Below are 25,548 nucleotides of genomic sequence, written 5' to 3' on the forward strand. Positions count from 1 at the left end.
TATCCCCATTCTACTGATGAGGCTCAGGTCACTCATCGAATATGTGGTAGAGATTCAAACTGTTTAAAAATAAGTGATCTGACCTTCGGGCCTATGGGAAAACGATGGTGCTATAAGGTGTCCCCAAAGGAGGGGACTATTTGTCAAGCTGAGTCATCAAGTTAAACACAAGTAAGTGTGTTTGTGTGTGTGTGAGAGAGAGGTGTCTCTTCCTGGAATTCCCCAAGGGCCATGGTGACTTGGGTGCCTCAGCACAGGGCTGGTACCTTGGTCTTGGGGCTGGTTTTCTCTCCAGGTTCAGCTCTTTTAGGAAAACTTCCTCCCAGGGGAGTGAGTGACTGTGAGCACCATTTCCCATCAGCCCTCCCCTGCCCACGGTCTGCCAACACCCAGGGCAGTCTCGCACCAACAAGTCGCCAATAGATTAGTTCTGTGGTTCAATCACAGAAGTGTAAGAGACTCACCAACTTCTGTGGTTGATGACTTCCTGGAAGGAGATTCAGACTTGGGGTGGCAGGTGGTGGTGTTAAGAGGGAGGAATCCAGGCCCTAGAGTCTCATTCTAAGAGCTGCTAAAGGAAGTCACAGTGAAACCTGTGCCTTTAGGACTTTGCTGGGGACACAGGAAGCTGGCTAATAGGGTCTGGGGTCAGGGCTGGCCCCACTCAGGGCAGGGGTGATTACTCCCATTTTACAGATGGGGAAACTGAGGCTCAAGTGCTAATGGACTCTTCCAAGGTCACACTTGCTAGGGGCAGAGGCTGCTGTCTGGGCCATTTCATCTTCTCCAGGAGCATCCAGGAGCAGCATAGTCATCATGTCAGACCCCTGATCTCTCTCTGGGCTGAAGGGGCATGGGGTTTGCCTGCTTGTGGAAGATCTGGGATCTGAGGAGAAGAATGTGGGCCCTGTTTGTGGAGAGGTGACTGCCTACCCGGCCAGACAGGACATCTGCACGCAGACACACATAAAGATGGGAAGGCAGGCACGGGGTGTGAGGAGCTGGAGTTGGAGATGGAAGCTCAGCTGGTGGAGGTGGCCCGGGTTTTGAAAGGTTCATAGGAGTTGTTTAGCAGCAGTCATGACCGTCACCTGACGCGATCTATTGTCAGAGCGTGATCCACTCGCTTATTTTTGCTGAAGGTGGGATCGCTAGGGTGGAGTTTGGGGTAAAGTTGTTTGGGTGTGGGTATGGGGGCAGGAATGCGGTCCTAGGCTCTGGCCTGGCCCACCTCAACCTCTGTTTCTCCCTCCAGCTGCACAGTCATCAAGGCTGCCAGCTGAGCTTTATGCCCATCAGAAAGACCCTAGCCTTGCTCTGGCTTCCTTCCATGCTTTCTTCCCCTTCCCCAACCCCAGCTAGGCTTCTAGCCTGGAGCTGGGGCCCGTAGTCTCCAGGGTCTCTCCCTGCAGGCAGCTATAAGCTGGGGTCCTGGAACAATCCTCCGGGGTCTGTCCCACCTTGCAGAGCGTCAAGGGAGGTAGAGGCCAGTTCAGAGTGTTCACCTCTCCAGGAAAGCCTTCCCCTCCTGCCCCCCAGTGCCTGTGTGGGCCCTGCTTTGGCTCTGTCCCCCACACGCCGAGTCTAAGACTGCCTCTCCATGCAGTGCAGCCTCTCCACTTCTCTTCTGAAAAGGCTTACAAAGCCTTTTAAAGCTGGACTTTTAGGGACTTTACACATCTGGATGTGGGGAAGAGATGTGGGTAACAAAGACATTGTGCTCTTAGAGAAGTCTAAGTGCCAGGAAGGAAGATGGAGCCCCTCAGAGCCCCTTCCCTACGTTGTTCTGTGAGGGCTAGAGAACGTTGCTGGTGGGAGGGCTCTGAGGAATGAGGGACCCACACCTTTTCTCTTTTATGAACTTGGGGTTGGCTAATGGCTGCCGTCTCTGGTACCTGCCCCTCCCCACCAAAACTGGGTCTGATGGTCAGGCTGAGTCAGGGTTGGGGGTCAGTCAAACACAGCCCGTAGGGCAGTCTGATTGATGTCCGAGTCATGGTCCAGTCTGATATTGGGTTGGGGCCGAGGCTGAGGCTGGGATTCTTCTAAAGTGAAACGGTGTGGGCACTGGGAGAGGGGGTGGGCACTGGGAGAGGGGGCTCCCATCTCTGTACTAGTCTCATTGGGAATCTTCCTGTTTCTCCCCCTCCGTGGTGGCCCTGGCAGGTGGCCATACCTTTACATGTGCTATCATTTATCCTCCCAGCAGTCCCACCAGGTAGCTCTATTCTCTCCATTTTACAGATGGGAAAGCTCGAAGACCAAAGGAGGCAGTCGAGCATCAGATGGGCCTTAGATGAGTGTGTCCAGGAGGCAGGGTACAGATGCTGTGTCCTTGGGGTGAGTTCAGAGGTGTTGGCCATATGGGGCCCAGAGAAGGGAAGACACTGGTCTAGGGTCACCTGGCAAGGGAGAGACCGAGCTGGGCCTGACCCCAGGTCTCTGGGCTCCCAGGTCAGTGTTCTCCCCGCTCCCCTGTGTCTCCTGGGCTCACAGGCTGCCCCTGCCCTGTCCCCACGCTCACCCGCTCTCACCTCCCATACTCTCTCACTGTGGCTGGCCTGGCCTGGCCCAGCAATCCCGCCTCTTTCTCTTCCTGGCTGGCTGGCCTGAATGAGGGGGGCTGGTGAGGGTCTGGCTGGGAGGAGTTGGGGCCCAGCCCCTCCCTGGGGTTGAGGGGTGGGAGGAGCCTCTTGGGCAGACACAGAGTCCCTTTGTTTGGGCCACTGTGCAAAGCAGCTGGTCTGGGATTTCTGGGCGTTTTTCACATTTGAAGAATAATTGCATTGTCTGGGGGGCCCGCGAGAATCCAAATCCCTCCCCAGACCTGCCAGGCAATCCAAAGAGATTCCCCTGGAGCGGCCCCCCAGCTGCCCTCCCTCTCCCTCCCCTCTTGTTAGAAGCCTGAGGCAGAAAGGGGTCCCTCCAGGGAAACTGAGGCAGGGATGTTGCCCTTGGGCACTAGGAGGAGAGACTTGTTAAGTTCCCAAGGTTGGTTGGGGAGGGCACAGGTGGCCCCCAGAGCCCTGAGCGTGGCTCCCATGGGCAAATGTGTGGCTTAGCAGAGGGGAGACACCTGCTTGTTGGAAGGGGTGGGCCCATTCTGGAGTGCTTCTGCTGGTGGAGTCTGGACCCTAGGGGTTGAGGTGAGGTAAGCCAGGTGGGCTGATTGCTTGGTTCATGTTCTTCTTCTCTGGGAAATGGGTCATTCACCCTGGACTGACCTTGAGAACAGGACAGGGAGGCAGACACATTTGGGAGCAGCCTGTGTTCAGAGGGGAGCCAAAGATGGGTAGACTTTTTTTTTTCTTGCTGAGGAAGATCGGCCCTGAGCTAACATCTGTCAATCCTCCTCTTTTTGCTGAGGAAGACTGGCCCTGGGCTAACATCCATGCCCATCCTCCTCCACTTTATATGGGACGCTGCCACAGCATGGTTTGACAAGCGGTGTGGCGGTGCGCGCCTGGGATCCGAACCAGCGAACCCCGGGTCGCGGCAGTGGAGCGCGCGCATTTAACCGCTTGCGCCACCAGGCAGGCCCCATGGGTAGACTTTTTTTGTCTCTTATGAGGGGCGACTTCGGAAAGGTTGGGGCATGTGGGAAGCTGGCCCTTTGTGGCATCATTTTTGTTGTAGTGATCACTGTTGGGGGGGGAGTGACCTGTCTGCTGGGTGAACTCAAGTGGACTCCCAATGCCAAGGAGGACAGGGCGCCCGCACCGAGCTGGGCCACTGACCCTTGGTGCCATTCCCTACCGGGGCTCGGAGAGAGGGTCACCAGCCTAGCCTGTGACCTCAGCCCTGCTCAGTGATCGTGGGGCTGCAGCCTCTCCTGAATAAGAGGCAACAGGATCTCCTGGGGTGTGATGAGAACAGGCAGGGTGGGGTGGTGGTAGCGGCAGAGCAGAGGCAGTGCCGGGAACTCGCATTTCCTAGGTGTCTGGTACGTTCAGGAAGTGTCAGTAGAGCAGGCCGGGCCTGTGGTGGTTCAAGCACACAGCTGCACAACCACTGCAGCCTGCACAAGAGTGTGCGTGTGTTGAGAACCTAGAGCCAGCTTCTCTGACGCCTGAAAGAAGGACATCTCCACAGGCCTTCAGGTGGGCTAGGTGGGGGATACCCAAGACTTTGGTGAAGTTGGGGTATGTGTGTATGTTTGGGGGGTGGGTGAGTGAAATCTGAAGCCAGAAAGGTCATCTGGGTCCAGAGGGTCAAGGGCTGACATGCTGAGGCCTTCCCCATGCTGGTACACAGCAGGTGCTCATGAATTGCTGGGTTTTATCCCTGGTTCATGAGAGGTCTGGCCAAGCTTGTCTTTAAGGGATAGGACTTGAGGCAGGCCCAGCAATTCTCCAGGGGCGTGGTTCAGATGGAGGAGGCAGGCGGGCGCCTGGGGAAGCTGAGGGTAGAGGCAACAGTGATTCGGGCTGTGAGGTTGACATGGCTTGACCTGATGGGTAAGGGCAGGTCTTCCACGAAGGATGCCTTCAGCTTCCAGCCTTGGGAGTGCTCGGCGCTTCCCCAGTTTTAACGGTGGTGGGGAAAGCACAAGGAGACTTGCGGTGCCCTCAGCTCACTTCTGGGCATTTCCAAGAGGGGCTCAGCAGGGTCAGATGCTGGAGGCCAGCACTAAAACATGTGTCTAGTATATGGCAATGAGAAGGCACTTCTTGGAAGGTAAATTTGAGGGTAGCAAAATGAAACTGGTGAGGATGTTCAGAGGCGAGTGGGGATGTGGCAGTGGACATATGCTTGGCTGCTAGTGCGCACTCCCGTTGCGTGGCCTCCTAGTCTTCATCCATCCTTCTTTGGTGACCCTGCCATGGGACAGGGTCTTTCTTTCTTTTCTTCTCTCCTTCCCGAGCTGCCGCCTTCTTTCTGATTGGGCTTCTTAGGCGGGTTCAGTCAGGGCACTGTTGGTTCTGGGCTGCAGGGGGAGGTGGTGGCCTGAAGGCCAGAGCAGGGGGGCAGGCGGGGGGCATCGTGAATGGGGGTGGGACCCTCATGCTGTGGCTGGCCTGATTTCTTGAAGCTACCGGGCTTGGCCGCCTGGGGACATAAAGGCTTCAGGCTCCCACCCTCATTTTGCCATGGAAGCAGGATTGGGAAGGCAAGTGTCTGCTGCCCTGCACCTCCCTCCTCCCCCGCCCCTTCCTCCCTGCCTGGCTGAGCCAGCACTTTTTTCTTCTCTCCTTTATCTGCTCGAAAAGTACAGGGTGTTCTGTTTCTCCTGTGCATACAGATCAAGGAGCGGATGTTATTTATTTATTTCTTTCTCGAAGGCGCGAGAAGGGCAGGCAGGCACTGAGGACCATTAAGTGATTCTTCTTCCTCAATAAGGCATTTTCTCATAAAATTAAAAAAAAGTATTGGAAAGGCAAAGATGACACAAACCAACAGAAAACAAGTTGCTTCTCCCCCCTCCTGTCCACCCTGGCTGGAGATAACAGAGTGCTGGAAGGTCCAGTTCAGCATTTAGCTGAGGGCCTAGCACACAGTAGGTGTTCCTGTGGGTGCTTTTCTTTCTCCTTTTCAGTTTGGACCCCAGGATATGGTGGCTCCGTGGGCCAATGTGGGGGGCCACAGGGCAGACTCCTTATCTCTCTGCCCTCTGTGGGCTGTGTGTGTGGCTTCTCTGGCTTCTTGGGGGACCCCAGGGGTTGACAGGCCCATCTGGGGCAAGGCCTGTAAAGGGACAGGACTGTGGGATTAGCTGTGAGGGTCAGGGCTGCAGGTGACATGGCCCCTGCTTACCTGCTTCCGCCCTGGCACCCCACGTGTGATGTCTGAGTTCAAGGTCGCTGGTACCTTGGGAACGCAGGGTTCTTTCTGTGTTCATCTTAAAGGCTACCCGCCCGGGTGTACTTCCCACAGCCCCTTCCTGAACCCCATCCCAAAGACAGTCTGCTCATAATTTAGCTACAGAATTGGACAAATGATTTCCACGCGTGAGGCTCTTCAAAATGCTGACAATCTTGTGACATCCACACAGGGCCTTATTTAACTGTCACAACAACGGAGTGAGGACCAGCTGGTCACTTCGATAGAAGGAAATGAAGGCTGGGAACGTGCCGCTGCCCAAGCATTCCTTCCCTGTGTGGCTTCCCAAGGCAGGGGCTTATCTAGATCCCCGGTTTTCAGAGGGGGTGCTTCACGGAGCCTGGGGGTTGTGTGATGAGAATTCAGGAGGGAGCAGGACCGCCAGTTTTATCCCAGTCACATTGTGGGCCCCACAGGAGCTTTTTGAGAAGGCGGTCCACCAGTAAGGTCTGAGAACCACTGCAGCGATCCCACCCCTTCATTGTATAAAAAAGGCTGTTTTAGGGGGTGGCCTCGGGCTGGGGGTGGTGAGACCAGCATGCAGGCAAGGGCCCCCAGTCCTGGGGAGCTGAGGCGTGGGAGCGGGGCGGGCAGCAGCGCCACGTCGCATCGCGGGGTGCCTGGCAGTGGTGGCGTCCGCGGCAGCTCGGAGCACCCCGTGTGTTTACAGACCTGACGCAGAGCGGACTTGCTGCCCGCGAAGCATCGTGGACACTTCCTCCCCGCGGGCCAGCACCGGGGCAGCCGGTGCAGGCAGCCACACCCTCACCTCTAAATTTAGTTCAGCGGAAGGAGAACCTGGGGGAGGAAAGGGGAGGAAGGCAGAGGGGGAGCGGGAGGGGAAAGGGGGAGGTGAGGAAAGGACTCGAGCCAGCCCTGAGCCTTATGCTCCCCGGAGGCCCGCCGGCCAGAACATTAAGGGGGGTTGGGGGGGCCCTCCGGGCCTCGGGCGCCACCTCCTGGCCCTCTAGGGAACCGGCCCTAGGGAACCTGGTGGGCGGGCCTGGGTTGAGGGAGCTGGGGGCAGGTGTCAGGGGACATTCCTGTCCACGCCCAGGTGTGGCAATGGCAGGTGGAGTGGGTGGGGGAGGCACGAGGAGCAACCTCTGAGCCTGAGCATATTTAGGAAGAGATCCCTGTACCAAACCTACTATAAAAAGATGTTAGAGGGCACAGTTCAAGGTGGGATGGAAACTTCAGTGGTGGGACCTTGAGATGTGTGGAGAAGGAGGTCAGTGTGCCAGCTTTCATTGTTTTATAGGGAGCCAGGAATGAATATCTGAATGATTACTGAGGTATACGTCCATGCGTACATACATACAGGGAGTGGCACGAATCCTAAAGGTCCACCTCAGTGGATCCTTATATGTACACTGTGAAACCACCATTTAGATCAAGACACATATTCCTCCCACCCCAGAAAGTTCCCTCCTGACCCTTTACAGTCACTCTCCCCCTCCCAGTCTCTCTTCTCTTATCACTGATTGATTTTACCTCTTCGTGAACTTCACATAAATGGGGTCATACAGTATGTGCTCTTTTGACTCTGGCTTCTTTTGCTCGATATATTGTTGAGAGTATCAGGGGTTTGGTTCTGTTTATTGCTGAAGAATATTCTCTTGTATGAATATGCTACACATAGCACAATATATTTATCCATTCTCCTTTCCATGGACCTTTGGATTGTTTCTGGTTTTTTGGCTATTATGAATAAAGCTGCTATGAACGTTCTTCAGCATGTCTAGTTGATGGAATATGCCCTGTTTCTCTTGGGTGTCTTCTTAGGAGTGGGCTTGCTGTGTTTTGGGAGCGCTTTTGCTCAGCTTTATTAGGTATAGGTGATAGCTTTTTATGTGGCCCCTGTCCGCTGCCCAGCAGCCACCTTCCACCCACATTTGCTCCCGTCTTGTTAGGTCCTGGATACTATTAGAGGCTGCAACCTTTGCCACTGAAACTTCAGCAAAGGAAACTGGGATCTCAGTTGCTTGGGTCAGGGAAGGAAAGGGACAGGATCAGAACTGAGTGGCTCCCCAAAATGGCCCACAGACCCCTTCAAACCGTCGTGGTCACTCTGGGAATAGAAGGGTAGCCTCTCCCAGCCCTGGGGCTGGATTCAGGGACCCTCTAGGCCTCCCAGCCATCAGCTCCCTAGCCTGGCGTCTCTGAGCAAGCTGGCTTAGCATAACTGTCAATTTGATGTCTGGCCTCTGGTGCCACGGGTCCTCATGGTCCACTGTTTCCCGGGCTCCTTGCTGCTTTGCGGTGACTGAGGGGCTGGGTGGATTGGGGAAAACAACCAGAGATGTACCCGGAATAGCAGAGGCTTGTCCAATACAGGCCTCGTGGCACTTTCTTGGGGGAGGGCAGGACTATGTCCTGCCTACCAAATTGCCACCTCATTGAGGCTGTGAAAGACTAACAGAAAGCCAGAGGAGAAGAGAAGGGGCAAGGAAGAGAGTGCCAGGAAGAGCCAGGCAAGGGAGGGAGAGCAGAGGGTCCAGCGCTGTGTGTGCAAGTATCCTGAGGTTGGCGTGAGCATCCTGAGGTCTGTGCAAGCATCCTGGGGTCAGTGTGAGCATCCCCAGGTTGGCCTGAGCTGAACCACAGCAGCTGTGCTGGACTGAGTTGGTCCAGGGTCAGCAGTGACAGTCAGTTTCTCTTGACTTGGGCCTTCTTGGTCATTGTCTTCCTGGCCAGCTCTTGTCTCAGCCTTGGGGAAGAGGCTCTGCCTAGCAGGTCTGGAATGAGATTGATGGATTTCAGGGGCTCAGGGTGGGCTCCCAGCTTTCCTGCTTGCTGGTGGGGGCTCAGCATGCATCCCTCTCTTCCTCTCTCCTTCCCTGTGTCTCTTCCTCCCTTCCCCGTCACATCCATTGGAGATGGCTCTTGTCCAGGTCCTCAGGGAGGAGGGAGAGGGCTTGAGGTCCCCCTTTGAGGGCAGAGCCCTTGGAGCATCCCTTGGGGCAGGTAGAAAGTGAAGGCAGGGTGGGTGAGCTCTGATACCCCCGCCCTCTGCAGGTTCCTAGGAGGCGAGTGCGGACGGTATGCAAAGTTGTGAATCCAGTGGCGACAGTGCGGATGACCCTCTCAGTCGTGGCCTACGGAGAAGGGGACAGCCTCGCGTGGTGGTGATTGGTGCCGGCTTGGCTGGCCTGGCTGCAGCCAAAGCGCTTCTGGAGCAGGGCTTCACGGATGTCACTGTGCTTGAGGCTTCCAGCCGCATCGGAGGCCGCGTGCAGAGCGTGAAACTCGGTGAGTGGCTCCTTAGCCCAGCCACCTCCAAGGTCACCTCTTGTCCCTCAGTGCCCTAGCCCTGCCTGCAATCTCATTATTTTAGCTTCTTCCCTGGGGTAAGTGTTCCATCATGCATGCTGCCTAGGCATTTTCCAGAAGCTTTATTTGTCCCTCTCAGCAGCCCTCTGAGGTGGGCAGAGTGGGGCTCTGGCCTCCATTTTTGGAACATGACCTCAGGTTCACAGTGTTTAAGAGGGAGGGGACACCTAGAACCAAACTCTCTTGGCAGTGGGTGGACCAGTTTCTAGTTCACAAGACGGGGAATTCTGTAAGCTTCTATTCGTCATTAACTTTTGAGTGTGAATTAGTATGTCATGACTGAGAGTTAGCCTGGGACACTAGGAGCTTGGGGCAGCAGAGATGGAAGGGGATTCTGGGCCTCCTTGTGGCTGATGGGTAGGTCTTAGGATTATCTAGGAAGAGAGTCTGTCCGGGTTGCAGAGTAATGAGGACTCTGAAGAAAGCAGCCAGGTAAGGGACTTACCCCAGGTGTGGGCAGATTTTGCTAGGGGTCTTAGAGGGTGGGGAATTGCCTGAAATGCAGCTGGTGGTCAGGGCTTCCCAGCTAGGGGGTCTGACCAATGAGAGGTTAAGCAGGTAGGGACCATGATAATAGCCCAGTGGGACCATACACGGTGGCCTGGAGTATGTGGGTTGCATTGACCCTCCAGAGGATTTTGTGTCTGTATCTGTTCCCACTCGGGGCAGCTAGGCCAAGCAGATTCTGTGTGCCCACTTTTGCTGGATGGAGAAACTGTCTCAGAGAAGTAGGTGGTCAGGCTTAGACCAAGCAGAGGTTGAGGACACATGGGGACCTTCTCTCTTCTTTCAGACATTTGATCACATTAGGAGTCTTCCCCGAGAGCATTTCCTGGAAGGTGTACGTGAGGTTGCGTCCATCTTCCCCTGGCACACACAAGAGTATGTGTTGGCAGTGAGGATGAAAGTGCCTTCCAAGGCACTCATAAACCTGGGGACAGCCAGCAGGGAAGTCCTCTTTGCTTGACACCTGATTGGCTGACTGGGCCTTAGGGAAGGGGTGGCTCCATTCGTGGTTCTCGAGTTTGTTAAGACACTCGGGGTCTGACATAGAAGCAGAAGACTGGAGGACAAGTGGCCCAGTCTCAGTGGTAGCTGGCAGTTGACATGCCATGCAGTGGAATGATGGCACAAGGCAGCGAGGCGGAAGAGATGGGGCTGTGGGAGGCTGAGGGGATGCACATCAGGCAGGAAGCCTTCCTGGGAGGAGGGAGCTTGGTTGGGCCTCAGGTGATGGTGAGAGTTGGGTAGATAGTGAGAAGAAGGAGGGGGCAATACACGTGGAATGATGTATGTGAGGGAGACCAGGCCAACCCTGCCAGGAGAGGGGATAGCCCTGGCCTCTGGACCCAAGGTCAGACACTCAGCGGGGAAAGCCCGGGCTGTAGATGGGCCTGCTGTGGTGTGAGATGGTAGCTCTGACTCTTGGTGGTAAGAGCAGGGGTCGAGGGCCAGAGGCTCCAAGGACACTGTAGGGTGAACATGGAGATGGTGCCTGGTGCCCTTAGGATGCAGGGGTGTAGCAAGGATGACAGAGGTGACGTGGGGATGTGGCAGAGGGCAGGAAGCATCCTCAGACTGGGGCCGGCTCTGGGCCTCCCCACCTTCTTGCAGAGCCTCGGGGATGGAGGTGGGGCACTGACCTTGCTGCTGGCCTTGAGCTGCTCACCTCGTTCCTGCTTTTGCTGAGTGTCTGGAGCCAGGAAGGGTGCCCCATGCCTGGATGTCACAGATCAGTGATTATGACTTGTAGCTCCCTGATGTGCCTTGGGAAGTGGACCTTCCCAGGGTGCTGGCCCCCTTCTGCTCCTGTTGGGAGCTCAAACCAGGCAAGACACTTTGGGGAGCCCCAAGCCTGAGGCTCTAAAAAGGAAGATTAGTAATAAGTGCCCCCAGTGCCCACCAGGAGCCCACTGGAGGGAGGGCACTGGGTTTTCAGCTTTTCATGCCCTGCAATCTACCAACTTTTCCTGAACAAAGGGCCCTACACATTTCTGCCTCTTCTTCCAGAGACACCAGGAAATTCTGTCTCGCTGGCTGTGGCGTGAGGTTGACTGTGTTTGCTCTTGCTCTGTGTTTGGCACATACATGCATACAGGGCTATTTTTAGTAACTGGTGGTTTAATTAGAAGCAGCCTAGTAAATGGAAGGCGCGAAAAGGAGGAATGCCCAGTTCCTGGGGTGAGGCGGCATTGTTGTCTCTTACAGTGTATCAGATAGCTATTGCTCTCTAACAAACCACCGCAAAATGTCATGGCTTGAAACAACACCATTTTATTTGCTCATATTCTGTCAGAAGTTTGGGCAGGCCTCAGCTAGGTGGGTTCTTTTGCTGGTCTTGCCTATGATCCCCCATGCAGCCCCAAGTCATCTGGTGGCTTGACTGGGGCTGGTTTGTCTAAGATAGCCTCACCCATGTGTCTGTGGTTGGCACTGGCTTTTTGGCTGGGCCCCCTGTCTCCAGCAGCATAAGCCTGGGTTTCTCTCCATGGTGGTCGCATTCTAAGAGGGTGAGAGTGGAAGCCACGAGATCTCTTGAGGCCTAGGCTCTGAATGTCTGAAGCCACAAATGTCATTCTTTTAATCAAAGCAAGTCACAAGGCCAGCCTGGATTCAAGGGGTGGGGAAATAGATTCCACCTCTTGATGGGAGTGGTGAAGTCACGTTGCAAAGGGCCATGTGTATAAGGATAGTAGGAATTATTGTGACCATCTTGGCAAAAAACTTACCACACGTGGTATCTTGAATCAGGCCTCCAAAAACAAAACACAACACTAAAAAATGTTCCTCTCTATTCTCCTTTCATTGTTTCAACTTCCCTGGGAGCTAGGCAGGGAAAGATACAAATGCATCACAGTCCCTGCAGCGTCAGAAGAGGAAACTGAGGTCCAGGCATGGAGGCAGCTTGCTCCAGAGCATCTTGGTTATGGATGGGGTGGTAGAAGCGGCCCCCAGCCCTGTCCAACTTGGGCCCAGGAGTTGCCCCCTGCCCCAGTCAGACTCTTAGGGTTCTGCCACCTGTGCCATAGGATGAGAAAGCTTAGTTTTATCCAGAAGTCTGTTTTAGACTGCCTTGCGGAGGAGTTTCCAGACTGGAATATTTGCCCTCTTTCCTCTGTCTGGGAGAGGGGCTTAGACTCTGGGCCACTGGGGATGTTGAGGAACTGGAGTAAGGCTGGATGGGGACTTTGGATCCGGAGGGCAGGGCCTTTTCCTGGGTCTCCTCACTGGGTTTTCAGGTGGCCTCGCTCCCATCACTGGGACCACTGTACCCTCGGGTGCCACAGAATTCCTCCTGAGGGGGAGGCATCAATGAGGAAGGAGAGTCTGGTGTCGAGTGTTAGCCTGGAAAAAGGGGGGATGGAAAAAGAGAGCCTTCTAATTAGTCCAGTGAGGTGACTCTGGGGCAAATCACAGAGTCATTCAGGGTGGCAGTTATCTCAGCTATAAGGTGGAATCCATTTTGTGCCACGTGTGTTTCTAGTGGGAACTTTTCACTGATGACTTTCGTTGGTTGCCAGAGGGGGCCCTAATCCCCTTCCTGCCCTGTGGTTGGAAACTGAAGGATCCTCTTGGAGGAAGGAGGGTGAGGTGGTGTTCTGGCCCTCTCTGAAGAAGTCCCTGCCCCTCTAAGGGCCTCTTGTTGTCACCATCAGGACACGCCACTTTTGAACTGGGAGCCACCTGGATCCATGGCTCCCATGGGAATCCCATCTATCATCTAGCAGAAGCCAATGGCCTCCTGGAAGAGACAACTGATGGGGAGCGCAGTGTGGGCCGCATCAGCCGCTACTCCAAGAATGGCGTGGCCTGCTACCTCACCAACCGTGGTCGCAGGATCCCCAAGGACGTGGTTGAGGAATTCAGCGATTTATACAACGAGGTGAGGTGTTAGCAGGGCAGCTGGGCACAAGGGTGTGGTGGGCAGGGAACGCCCTGGCAGTGTAGGGGGAGTCGGGCGACCTGCTGGGCTTGTCTACAATCCTGGTCATGTCTTTGCACACTCTCTGGGCCCTGCGTTTGGAAAATCAGGACAATCTGAGGATAGAATGAAGATGAGGAGTGGAGAAGTACTAGGTAAGAGATTATTGATACACATGATAAAATCTTTCTCCAGAAAGGCCTTAAATATCTTTTATTAGATTTATTACTAGGTACTTGGTGATTGTCGTTGTTGTTGCTTCTGGATACTCTTGTAAATGGTAATTTTTAAAAACTTTATTTTCTAATTGTTCCCAGTATATAGAACTATATCTGATTTTTATATATTGGTTTTAGCTACCTTGCTAAATTATTATTTTAATTCAAATACTGTATCTATTAATATATTAATTTGTATTCTAATAATATTTTGGAATTTTCTGTATATCATCATATAAAAAATGAGAATTTTATTTTTTGCTTTCTCATCTTTAGACCAGTGTTGTCCAATTGAACTTTTCACAGTGATGGAGATGTTTTAGCCTTGCACTGTCCAGCATGGTAGTCACTAGCCACATGTGGCTCTTGAGCTCTTGAAATGTAGCTCATAAAACTGAGGAACTAAGCATTTAATTTAATTTTAAGTTGCTACAGGTGTCTAGTGGCTACTGTATTGGACGGCACAGCCTAAGACTGTTTATTTATTTTTCTTGCATTATTGCACTGGCTAGTATCTCCAGTACAGTGTTGGATAGCAGTGGCAATGGCACACATCCTTCCTTGTCTCATTCAGGTTTTTAAAAAAATGTTAATATTTTTGGTATCTTTCATTGGTTCTGTGAAATGCAGTGAACAAGCAAGTTAATATGTAGGTCCTGCCTTCTGATAGCTTGTCATTTATAGTATAATGATCCTTCACTCCAGGTCAGTAAATCAGTCAACTAGCACCTGTTGTACATTTTCTGTCTCTTGGGCATGGGAATGGAGCAGTGACCCTTGCTTTGGGGTAGTACCTGCTCAATGGAGGGCAGGCACACTCAGCGTCTTACGTGTGTGCACTCACAAGGAATGTTGTGTGCAATCCCATGGTATTTTGTGTTCTCATTCATGTGCAAAGAGTCTTTGCACTTATTAATAAGCAGATAAGAATTAGTATTCTTCAAAGTAGACCTTCCTGATCTACTGGGAACCAATCACACCCTGATTCCCAGGGTATTGTGAGTGCTTCAAGCGTGGATGCCTCTTGAGAATGACTTTCAGGGTCCATGACTTACTTGTTCTTTTAAATGTCCTTAAAAGTAGATCATTATCAACTTCTGCTCTGGGTTTGATTTTTGAAAGCGAAGAGTGTAAGTCATGGAAAGTAGGATGGATGAGGTGGGTTATCACTCTGGGTGGTGATGCTTTGGATCAGGAGCAAGAGGTGTTAACCACGAGATCTAGAGATAAATTTGCTTGTGTGGCTTTTCACCAATGCTGGAGGCCATTCTGAAGAGGTGTGCTCTAAGCACGTAAAGCCCTGCCTGAGGGTGGCTTCATAATAAATATGTAGCCTCCCTCCAAAGGTGGTGACTTTGAGGGGCTACTCATTTGAATGTATTATATTTGTTAACAAATAAATGAGTTTCTGCAGTTGTATCATATCGAGCTTAGTCTCTGGAGCAAGACTACCTTGATTCAAATACTAGTTCTACCATTTATTAGCTGTATAATCTGAGCAAGTTATTGAGCCTTTCTGAGCTGTACTTTCCACACCTGTAAAATGAACATAGTTATACCTACTTCATAGTGTCATGAGGATTAAATGAGATCCCAATGAAAAACACTTAATGAGAATTGGGGTGAGTAGTATTAGATGTTACAGGCCTATCCCATTTCCCTTGGGTCACACTGGGAAGATATCATTTAACCCAGGACAGGTGACTGTACCCATATGACAAACCCATGTTCAGTTAAGGCTGTTGTAGTCGGTGGTTGACACGAGGAATCATGTAGATGGACTAAATTTGTTACTCCTCAGCTGGGCATTTTGGCCTTTAGTCAACATAAACTAAGGATTGGCTACCATGTTGCTTATCACCAAAGGAAAAAACCCGGGGAGGAGGAGGCGAGTTGAAAGCCTGACTCCTTGGCAGTGGTACTGAGTGAGGAATTTGCTGAGGACTCCAGTTAAGGCCAAACACCCAGCATCTTGTGACTGTCGGGAAGAAAAACGAACAGTTTAACTCATTTTCTTGTTTATATTTTATACTTCAGAGACATGTTTAATTCATGTTTCTGTCTCCTGTGGAGGCCTTTCCCTTGAGTGGAATGTTGGGGAGGTGGGCAATGCTGCCTTCCTTCCTCTACTCTGCAGCCCCAGGGCCTGTACCAGGGATGGGTGACAGGGCAGATGTCAGTCCCATGAATGTGTGCCGACCAAATTCAAGCTCACTTGAGGAAGGGAAACACCGTTAATCAGCACCAGCCACAGATGTTTGGCCAAGGAGCCCACATTGCCGGTGTGCTGGGAGGGAGAGTGGGCGTGTGATCATGCTCACAACCCTTCAGTGAGCCAGGATCTTGGTAAAGTCCAGAGTCCTTGACATGACTCTTAGTTCTTCATGCCCCGGCCCCTGCCTGCCTTTCCTGTCATCTCTTGCAACTTTCTCTCTCCTCGCTGCCCGCTTCAGCAACTGAGCCACTTTGAATGCGTCTTATGTTCTCTCTCTCCCTTTAAGTATACTGTTCCGTCTTTAAAATCTTTAAATATACTGTTCCTTCTGCCTGAAATACTTTTCCTCTCCCTCCCACTGTGAACCTGGCTATATCCTGACTGTTCAAGGTTGTCCAGGTTAATCTTACAACCCCAGGGTTCTTTCCTGTCACAGCACATCAAGTAGAAACAGACGAGTTATGGAATGTCTCCCCAGCTCGAGTGAGGGCAGGGGCTCGGCGCTGTGTCCATCTGGCTCACCGTTGCAGCCTGTGTCTGGACAGAGCCCAGTAAATGTTTGTAGAGTGAATGTTGGGGCTCAGACCCTGCCCTTTGGGATCCCATGCCAGACCCAGGACTGCTTACCTGGGAGTTATATACAAGGCAGGCTGGGGAGGCAGTTGAAACCCTCTCCAAGGGGGCTGTTCACTGCTCTCTGTTGATGAGGTATGGGTTAGAGTTCTTGCCATAATATGCCTGTGAAGTGTATTTCCATTCCTTGGCACACTGGGGCCTCCCTCCCCTCCCCACGCCCTGCCCAACATGGCCATCTTCCTTAAATGCATCTAAGTCCTGCAGTAAAGGGGGCACTTTGTGTGGACCTGAGCAGGGCAGGGGCGGGTCTCCTGGGAGATCAGATTTCAGAGCCTCTTCTGCTCCCTCTCCCCAGAACGCTGGCCAGGCCACAGCCCCAGACTGTCCTCTGGGGAGAGGGTGAACCAGACATGCTTGGGCAGGAGTGGCCGGAAAAGGGTTTGTGTTTTTGCTTCTTAGAAAAGGTAAATGTGTGCAGACCTGGGTTCCCCAGCGGGCAGTACGCTTAGCCGTGTAGAGCCTGTGAGGGGTGATTCCTTTCCCACAGACAGTACGGGCACCAAATGTTTCACTTTGTTCTAAGCAAGGGTTCAGCTCAAGAGCCTCTGGAGCCCATCCCACCTCCCTCACACACCCAGAGGGTGGTGTCTGGAGGTGAGGAAGCTGGCTATTCCCGAACTACGACTCTGTGGGTGCAGCCTCAGTGCCACATTGATTCACCAGGGGAGATGTGCCGTGAGCCCACCAGGGGATGGGCTCAGCACATCCGGAAACACCTGGGAGGTGGCAACGTTCGAGTTGGGGCCCTTCTGTTTGAGATGGAGGTGGGATGAGGGACTATGTTTTCAGTCTTCTGGGGTCTCTCTGGCAGGTCTATAACTTGACCCAGGAGTTCTTCCGGCATGGTAAACCAGTCAATGCTGAGAGTCAGAACAGCGTGGGGGTGTTCACCCGGGAGGAGGTGCGCAACCGCATCAGGGATGACCCTGACGACCCGGAGGCCACCAAGCGCCTGAAGCTCGCCATGATCCAGCAGTACCTGAAGGTATCTTTGCTGTCTTAGAGCTTTGTTAAGTACGGGTGCCAGAGTGAAGAAGACTGATTCTGGGGAATCTGGGTCCAAGGAGGGCGGTGCTGCTCTGCGGTCCTGCCCCAACTCCAGCCCAGCCCTGGTGGTCACCTGGCTCCTCTCTGGCTCTTCCCACAGGTGGAGAGCTGTGAGAGTAGCTCGCACAGCATAGACGAGGTGTCCCTGAGCGCCTTTGGGGAGTGGACCGAGATCCCTGGCGCCCACCACATCATCCCCTCGGGCTTCATGCGGGTTGTGGAGCTGCTGGCTGAGGGCATCCCTGCCCACATCATCCAGCTGGGGAAACCCGTCCGTTGTGTGCACTGGGACCAGGCCTCGGCCCGCCCCCGGGGCCCTGAGATTGAGCCCCGGGGTGAGGGTGACCATAATCACAACACCGGGGAGGGTGGCCAGGGTGGAGAGGAACCCCTGGGGGGTGGGCGGGATGAGGATGAGCAGTGGCCGGTCGTAGTGGAGTGTGAGGATTGTGAGGTGATCCCGGCGGACCACGTGATCGTGACCGTGTCGCTGGGCGTGCTCAAGAGGCAGCACGCCAGCTTCTTCCGGCCAGGCCTGCCCGTGGAGAAGGTGGCTGCCATCCACCGCCTGGGCATTGGCACCACCGACAAGATCTTTCTGGAATTTGAGGAGCCTTTCTGGGGCCCTGAGTGCAACAGCTTACAGTTTGTATGGGAGGACGAGGCAGAGAGCCGCACCCTCACATACCCTCCCGAGCTCTGGTACCGCAAGATCTGCGGCTTTGATGTCCTCTACCCACCCGAGCGCTACGGCCACGTACTGAGTGGCTGGATCTGTGGGGAGGAGGCCCTCGTCATGGAGAAGTGTGACGACGAGGCAGTGGCCGAGATCTGCACGGAGATGCTGCGGCAGTTCACAGGTGCGTCCCTGTGCCACCACTGCCTGCTTCCATGGGCCTGTCTCCCTCAGCCATCCTCTGCTAGGCCCTCTGCACCCCCTGAACCGTGTGGTAGCTCTCCCCTCCCCAGACTGTGAACTGAGGTGGCCCGCCCACTGGGAGAGCTGCTGCCGGACACCACATCTCAGCCTCGGGTTCCTAAATTGTGGGCTGTCCTCCGTTTGGAATTAAAACGCTCCAAACCGTAGGTACTGTGTTTCCTCTCTTTAAGGGCTGAATGGTAAAAAAAACTTTGGTATCACCAGGAAACCTCAGATTGCCCGTTTCCTACTCATGTTGTCTTGCTAAGAGATGGATTTGTGTTTTACTGTCTGATTCTTTAGCTGAATGAACATCATCTTTCATCCTCTGTCCCAGAAGAGCCTCACAAGACTCCTGATGTTGGAAGGGGAAACATGATTATCTGGAGTGTTTTTTTTTTGGATAGGGAAATTAAGGCTCAGAGAGATGAGATGTTTTGCTGGGGGTCACAAGGAGGCATTGAGGGGTGCCCAGCTTGAACCACAGCCTCCCTCTCCTCCTCCATCCTCCATGCCTACCTGTAGCAGCCTGGTCTTCTTGGAGCCCTGGAGGTGGAGTGGGAGTGGTCTGCTTGGGGGTATCTCCTGTGCGTGGCCATTTCTTATCCTCCCTCCCCTTGCCTCTTCTGACTCCCTAACAGGGAACCCCAACATTCCAAAGCCTCGGCGAATCCTGCGCTCAGCCTGGGGCAGTGACCCCTACTTCCGTGGCTCCTATTCATACACGCAGGTGGGCTCGAGTGGGGCAGACGTGGAGAAGCTGGCGAAGCCCCTGCCGTACACGGAGAGTTCCAAGGCGGCGGTGAGTGGGGGTGTGCTGGTATGTGAGGCGTGTGCAGGGTGGGGAGGGGTGTGTGTGGGTGTTCTCCATGTGTGTTTGGTCCCGGGGGCGGAGGGGGAGGGTTGTGTTCACTAAGGGGTGCCAAGGTGAGACAGGGATGGAATAGCTCCTATAATGAAAGAGAAAACAAGGAAATGTGCACTTAACATCTGGAAGAAAAGATGGAATCAAATTGAGATGCTAACTGCTTTCTTGAGGTTATAGAAACGGAGTCATTTAATGCTGTGCTGTCCAATATGGTAGCTATTAGCCACGTTAAATTAAGTTAATTAAAATTTAAATGAATAAATTAAAAATTTGGTTCCTTAGTTGCACTAGCCACATTTCAAGTTCAATAGCCACAGGTGGCTAGTGGCTACCATATTAGATTGTGTAGCTATAGAACATTTCTGTCATTGTAGAAAGTTTTATTGGACAGCACCAATTCAATGGAAGTAAGTTTCCACAATATGGTTTAGAAAACAAAATTGAAAATAATGACCCTGCCCCCAAATTATATCAACTGCACACTCAGAGAGGAAATAATAAATCTGAGAGAAATAACTATACAGTCACGTGCTGCATAATGACGTTTCGGTGAACAATGGACCGCATACATGATGGTGGTCCCATAAGATTAGTACCATAAAGTCTAGATGTGTGGTAGGCTATACCATCTAGGTTTGTCTAAGTATACTCTCTGACGTTCGCACGACAAAATCGCCTATTGATGCATTTCTCATAACCTATCTCCATTGTTAAGCAATGCATGACTGTATATATTTCTGCATCTATAAAGTGGCTTTTGAGGTCCCCCCACCAAATGTACACATACAATAAATGTTAAAACCCCAACGGAAGTATATTTAAAGCAATTCTGTGGTATGATTGGTGAAGAAGATTTCAGTGAACCAACGTGTGTTGCGCCTGCCCTGGCCGTGCTCAAGGGGAGAGAGGAAAAGGCCCTCACTGCTGCCATAACCATCCTCCTGAAAAGCAAACCTTCTCGTGTCACCTGCATCAGTTAGGACTAGTGCATGTAAAGAAAAGCAAAACAAAACAAAAATAACTGACTTAAACGTTTAAGACAGAAGTTTGCTTCTATCACACAAAAGGAAATCAGAAGTAGGTGTCAGGACCTGGTATAATTAGCACCTGGCTCCCAATTTCAAGGCCATCTTGTGGTCCAAGACGGCTGCAGAGGCTGTTGCTCTAACGTCTGCATTTTGGGCTTGAAGGAGGAGGACCACTGAGGCTGAATCAGTGTCTCTAAGCAACAGTGCACTTGAAGCTGATTGGCCAGAACTTAGTCACATTACTACACCAGCTGCTGGAGAGGCTGGGACACGTCATTTTTATTCTGGATGGCAATGGACCCAGTTAAAAATCAGGGCTTTGTTATGAGGAGAAAGAGGAGAATGGATGTGGGAGTAGGCAGCTTGCCCTCTGCCACAGGACGTGCCCCCCTTTCAGCTTAACCACCTCTGCAGGCTCCTTGTTGGAGGGTTACTGCCTCACTACTCAAAGTGGGTGGTCTGTGCACCAGCAGCCTCAGCATCCTGTGGGAGCGTGTTGGAAATGTAGACTCAGCCCACCCCAGACCTGCTGAGTTCAAAACTACATTCTACCAAGGTCCCCAGCTGGTGCCTTTGAACATTCGGGTTGAGATGCACTAGGATAAAGTCCAGACTCAAGCTTGGAATGTGTGCACTTGTACTTTGCCTGGACTCCCTCTAGACAGCCTGCTTTCTGGAGGTTGAGCCCTGGCTGTACCAAAATTCTCATTGTCTCCTAAACAAGGCCTGCTTTGGTGTTTTTCACCCCCACTTTTCCTTCTTCCTGAAATGTCCTTTGCTTGTTTATTTACCCAGCATCTTTTGAGAAGCCATCCAAAGGTCCTGTTCTCTGGGAAGCTTTATGCGACCCGCCCCCCCCCCCCCCCCCGATGGTAGGCCTCTTTTCTGGGCTCTCAGTGCCTTGCCCAAACACCCATCACATCATGTTTGACACTGTTTAGTAATCGGGTTTCGTGTCTGGCTTCCCCACCAGCAAGGAAGCTCCTCAAAGCAGCAGCCTGGTCACCTTTTATCTTCCAAGTGCCCAGAACAGTCCCTGGACCCTAACAGGGGCTCCATAAAGGTTTGTTAAATTACCACCTAACTTTATTGAGTGCTTATGTTCTTCCAGGTTCTAAGTGCTTTATATAGGTTATTTCTCTAAATCCTTACAACCACCCTAAGAAGAAGGCGGTATAAACCCATTTTGCAGATGAGAAAATCAAGGCCAAGGAAGGTTAAACCACTTTCTCTGAGTTCACTAGTAAGAGGCACAGTGAGCCTCTGAGACTGCAGAGCTAGGACTCCTAAAAGCCCCAGAGTGGAAAGAACTGAGGACTGGATGTTTGGGAAAGAAGCAGGGGAACGTGGCCTGGTGGGATAGGCAACTCCTCATCCTCTGGAAGCAGCAATACCTGCATCTCAGATGTCTGCTCCTTCCTCTCTGACTTGTAGTATGGATGGGGGGTTCTGGGGGCAGACATGTAGCCTCTTGGCCTTTCTTGCTCCTCCACCCTCACTTCCCTGTCTCCCCACCCAGCCCATGCAGGTGCTGTTCTCAGGTGAGGCCACCCACCGCAAATACTACTCCACCACCCACGGTGCTCTGCTCTCTGGCCAGCGTGAGGCTGCCCGTCTCATCGAGATGTACCGAGACCTCTTCCAGCAGGGAACCTGAGGGCCTCCTCACTGCCGAGTGTGTTCCTTAAAGAACCACTAACTCGTGACTGCCAGCCCTGCCCCTTGCTGCCATGTGCTCCTAATTTCCTAATCCTCTGTAGAGTGGATTTGTATCTTTTGTAGAGCTAGACACCCTGACTGGCTTCAGACCTGGCCCTGTAGCTTTTCTTTTTCTCCATGCCGGGTGGTGACCAGGGTGGGGCCTGTTGATTTACCTCTGTGCTCTGACCTCTGACCTCCTCGTGCCTCCCCTCCTCTCCCGCCTTGTTATTGTAAGTGCCTTCAACACTTTGCATTTTGGGATAATAAAAGAGGCTTGCCCTTCCCAAGCTCCTCAGCTCCTCTCTTCCATTTTCCTCAGCCTCTTGTGTGTGTGTGTGTTTTTTTAAATCACACTCCCTTTGAGTGGAGGGGATGGTGAGGGGAGCCGTGGCCTGGCTGTGCCCTCAGAAGGAAAAGTGCCTGCCTTTACTGGAAGGGGGATCCCCTCACCCCAATCTGTTTGTGGTTGTTTGCCTTCCTGCCAGCAAGGCTCCTTGGGGATGAGGGCCCCTCACTGCTCAGCCCTAGCTCCTTCAGGACAGGCATGAGTCTGCCTGCTGGCCCTTTGCTGGACTTCTCAGAGCCTGATTGGGTGACATGGCCACATGGAGTGAAGGTGAGTTCCATGGGAGGGGACACCTGTTGTGGCTCCATGCTAAGCTCAGATGTGTTAATTATTAGTGTCACCTGGCCACGGGGCCCTGGGTCTGGCCATTAGGATGGCTACTGTTGACTTCTGGAAAAGTGGATAGTCTGGCCATTTTTTGGGCAGGGGAATATCCCTAAGTGTCACCCACCTGCTATGTTCCAGGAACCTACCACTTATTGGGGGACACTCTTTTCTGCTCTTTTTGCTGAGTAAACACACACACATACATACATATCCCTTACATACACTCACCTGCATACACATACATACCTACATACACTCACTCCACACACATACACCACCCCACACCCTTATACCTACACACAACTACATCTATGCACATGCATAGAACCTTGATAAACATTTAGTCATTTTCTTACTCCAGATTTCTAGTGATAGAGTTTGAATTCTACAGAGTTGAGGGGTTGGGTGGTGGAGGAAGTTGTGAAAAGCCAGGTGGGCCCCCCTGGTCTAACTCTGTATGAGCTTAGGTTGGGTCCCTTTCTTGGAAATTTAGGGCACTGCCCTTGGTATGACTCCACATCCTCTCCCCATCACCTCCGGTTATGATGGAGATGTCCAAGGTCGACATACCTATACACATGCCTACCTGCACCCACCTACACACACCCCTACACACACACCCACCCCCATGCACATATCTAACAGGCATCCTTGCTTTGCCAGGGTTGATCCACCAGATATCTTCATGGATTTTGTCAGAGATTCATAGTCACCTGACACATAAATTATAATTATATATATGAAAAAAAATTTTTTTTTCTGAGGAAGATTATCCCTGAGCTAACATCTGTGCCAATCTTCCTCTACCTTACATGTGGATTGCTGCCACAGCGTGGCTGACGAATGGTACAGGTCTGTGCCCAGGATCCAAACCCGTGAACTTGGGCTACTGAAGTGGAGTGTGCCAAACTCAACCACTAGGCCACGGGGTCAGCCCAAAATTTTTTTGAATAGAGGATCTATTGATGTGGTTCAAGCTCAAGAGCCATGAAAGGAGACAATGAAACATCTCCTCCCATGCCTACCCCCTGTGTCCTTGGTGCTCCCCACAGCCCCATGTTATTAGTGTCTTGTGTATCCATTTCTAGATATGTCAATATAAATATATACCCTTCTCTCTTCTTTGTATACAAAAATGATAAAGTATTCATCCTGTCCTGCATTTTGCTTGTTTTAGTTAACATAATGATTCTTGGAGATCTTTCCATAACAATACTTATACAGATAATGTACATTCGGACCCTGCTTTGGTCAAGGAGTGTCTCCTTCCTGGCCCCGAGTGACTTTGCAGGCAGCATCTAACTTCACCTCAGGAGGCGCTGATCCAGCATGGTCCCTCCCCACGTCCTGGATTTTCGCCACTAACTGTGGTGGGATGGACAGAAGCGCCCGACAATAAGTATGGGGGAAGAAGGTAATAAGCAGATTCTCAGGATCACAGGTAGGAATTTTAAAGGACTCCACGAGGGTGAAAAGGCCTATTATTCGGTGATTGCAATGATGGGGAGCTTTAGATGTGGGCAAGATGGAGGGAGAGAATATTCCTGTGGTGCTGACCACCTGCCAGACAGATTGTCACTTGTGAATGCTGAGCATATGGTCTGGTCTCTTGATTTGACGTGGCTGCCAACTCAGGCTGAGGAGGGCGATTTATCCCTGGGGGGAAACAGAACCTCTGCGAGTTAAGTAACACACCCAAGGTCACTCAGGTCGGTGGTGCCGCTGAGACTTGAACCGAGGTCTGACTGCACAGTGCAGGCTCATTATTGCGATGAAAAGAAGAGGCTGATGCCATCAAAAAAACCCAAAAAACAAAAAACAAACCCCAAAACATTCTGAAGCTATTGCTGGAGAGAGTAGAAATGGGGACGGCCACACTGGGAGACCGTGTGGCAGATTCTACTGAAGCTGGCTGTGTGCCCGCCAGCATTTCCACTCCTGGGTACACACCCAAGGGAAATAAGTGTGTATGCCTACCAAAAATATGTACCAGTAGCAACATAGTTCGTAATAGCTAAAAACTAGAAACAGCCCAGCTGGCCGTCAATAGTAGAATGGACAAACTGTAGTACATTCATACAATGGAATACTACGTACCGATAGAATAAAATGAGCTGACATTTGCAACAACGTTGATTAACCTCAAAAACATGTTGAATGAAAGAAGCCAGGCACAAGGCTATATACTGTCTGATTTCTTTTATATGATGTTCAAGAACCTGTAAAACTAATCTATGGTGTTAGAAATGAAGGGATGGGGTAGTGCCTGGGAGGGAGTAAGGGGTACTTTCTGGGTTATAGAAATGTTCCATATCTTGATCTGGGGGGTGGTTGCATGGGTATATATGTTGGTAAAAATGCATTGGGTTATACACTGAAGATTTATGTACTTTTCTGTATGTATGATATAACTCAATTTAAGAAGTTTAAGAGTCTGAGGATGCCCTTCCCCCCACCCTCCCATCCCAAAACATACCGTTGTGTTGGCCCAGCGAACTTCCTCCTTGCAGCAGAGATGACGCATCCTGAGAGCAGATAAAGGGAGGAAGGAGCTACTTATGCCCCTCTGGCTGCCCAGTGATAAGGCCTGGCCTTGTGTTTACATAGGATGTCACCGTTTAGCAGACTCCTTGCCTGTGTCCTTCATCTGGGCATCTGCAGCCGCATAAGGGAGGTGGGGATTGTTTTACAGCCGAGGAAATCAAGGTTCCCAGAAGGACTTGTGTGGGGTTGGGCAAGGCCATGCAGCTTGGAGAGGTTGCCATCTCAAGGGGAAGGGAGCAACCCTGGGAGGGAGGTGGGGGGAGCCATGGGGACACACAGGTGGGAACAGGTGCCTGAGGGGTGGCCCTGAAGAGTTTGCCAAAGCAGTCAGCCCTCCAGTGTGCTGCCTCTACATCAGATAATTGCATAATGTGGACAGCATGTATGATTGCAGCTCCCAAAACAGATTCGAGGCAGATAAAGAAAAGCAAGAGCCATTCAGAAGCAAGGAGAGACTGGATGGAGCAGGGACCCAGCATGAGTGTCTTGCTGTGACCAGGTTTCTGAAGCAGCCTTGACATTGATTGAAACCCAGAGGACTCTATCAGGGGTGGCAAATGTGGCACACTCAGGCCAACACCCACGCCAATGCCTGCTGCACAGTTCTATCACCCATAGAAGGTC

The 25,548-nt window shown here is 52.0% G+C and overlaps 1 protein-coding gene across 4 annotated transcripts in view; it reads left to right on the forward strand.

Moving 5' to 3' along the window:
* The window catches only part of SMOX (spermine oxidase), a 36,012-nt gene extending 13,990 nt beyond the window's left edge, over positions 1 to 22,022 (forward strand). The window contains exons 2-8 of one of the 4 annotated variants that reach the window (XM_058563144.1): positions 8,839 to 9,072; positions 12,810 to 13,036; positions 16,956 to 17,129; positions 17,292 to 18,051; positions 18,752 to 18,912; positions 20,980 to 21,069; positions 21,526 to 22,022. In XM_058563144.1, coding sequence (XP_058419127.1) covers positions 8,865 to 9,072; positions 12,810 to 13,036; positions 16,956 to 17,129; positions 17,292 to 18,051; positions 18,752 to 18,912; positions 20,980 to 21,069; positions 21,526 to 21,663 — 1,758 coding nt within the window. In that variant the 5' untranslated portion in view covers positions 8,839 to 8,864 and the 3' untranslated portion in view covers positions 21,664 to 22,022. Of the gene's footprint in view, positions 1 to 2,173; positions 2,341 to 8,838; positions 9,073 to 12,809; positions 13,037 to 16,955; positions 17,130 to 17,291; positions 18,052 to 18,751; positions 18,913 to 20,979; positions 21,070 to 21,525 lie in introns of those variants that run through there. The other 3 variants (XM_058563141.1, XM_058563140.1, XM_058563143.1) reach the window with 3 other exon arrangements.
* The last annotated feature ends 3,526 nt before the right edge of the window (positions 22,023 to 25,548 follow it).

The sequence above is a fragment of the Diceros bicornis genome, chromosome 19 (assembly GCF_020826845.1).
Source record: "Diceros bicornis minor isolate mBicDic1 chromosome 19, mDicBic1.mat.cur, whole genome shotgun sequence".
NCBI classification, from domain to species: domain Eukaryota; kingdom Metazoa; phylum Chordata; class Mammalia; order Perissodactyla; family Rhinocerotidae; genus Diceros; species Diceros bicornis.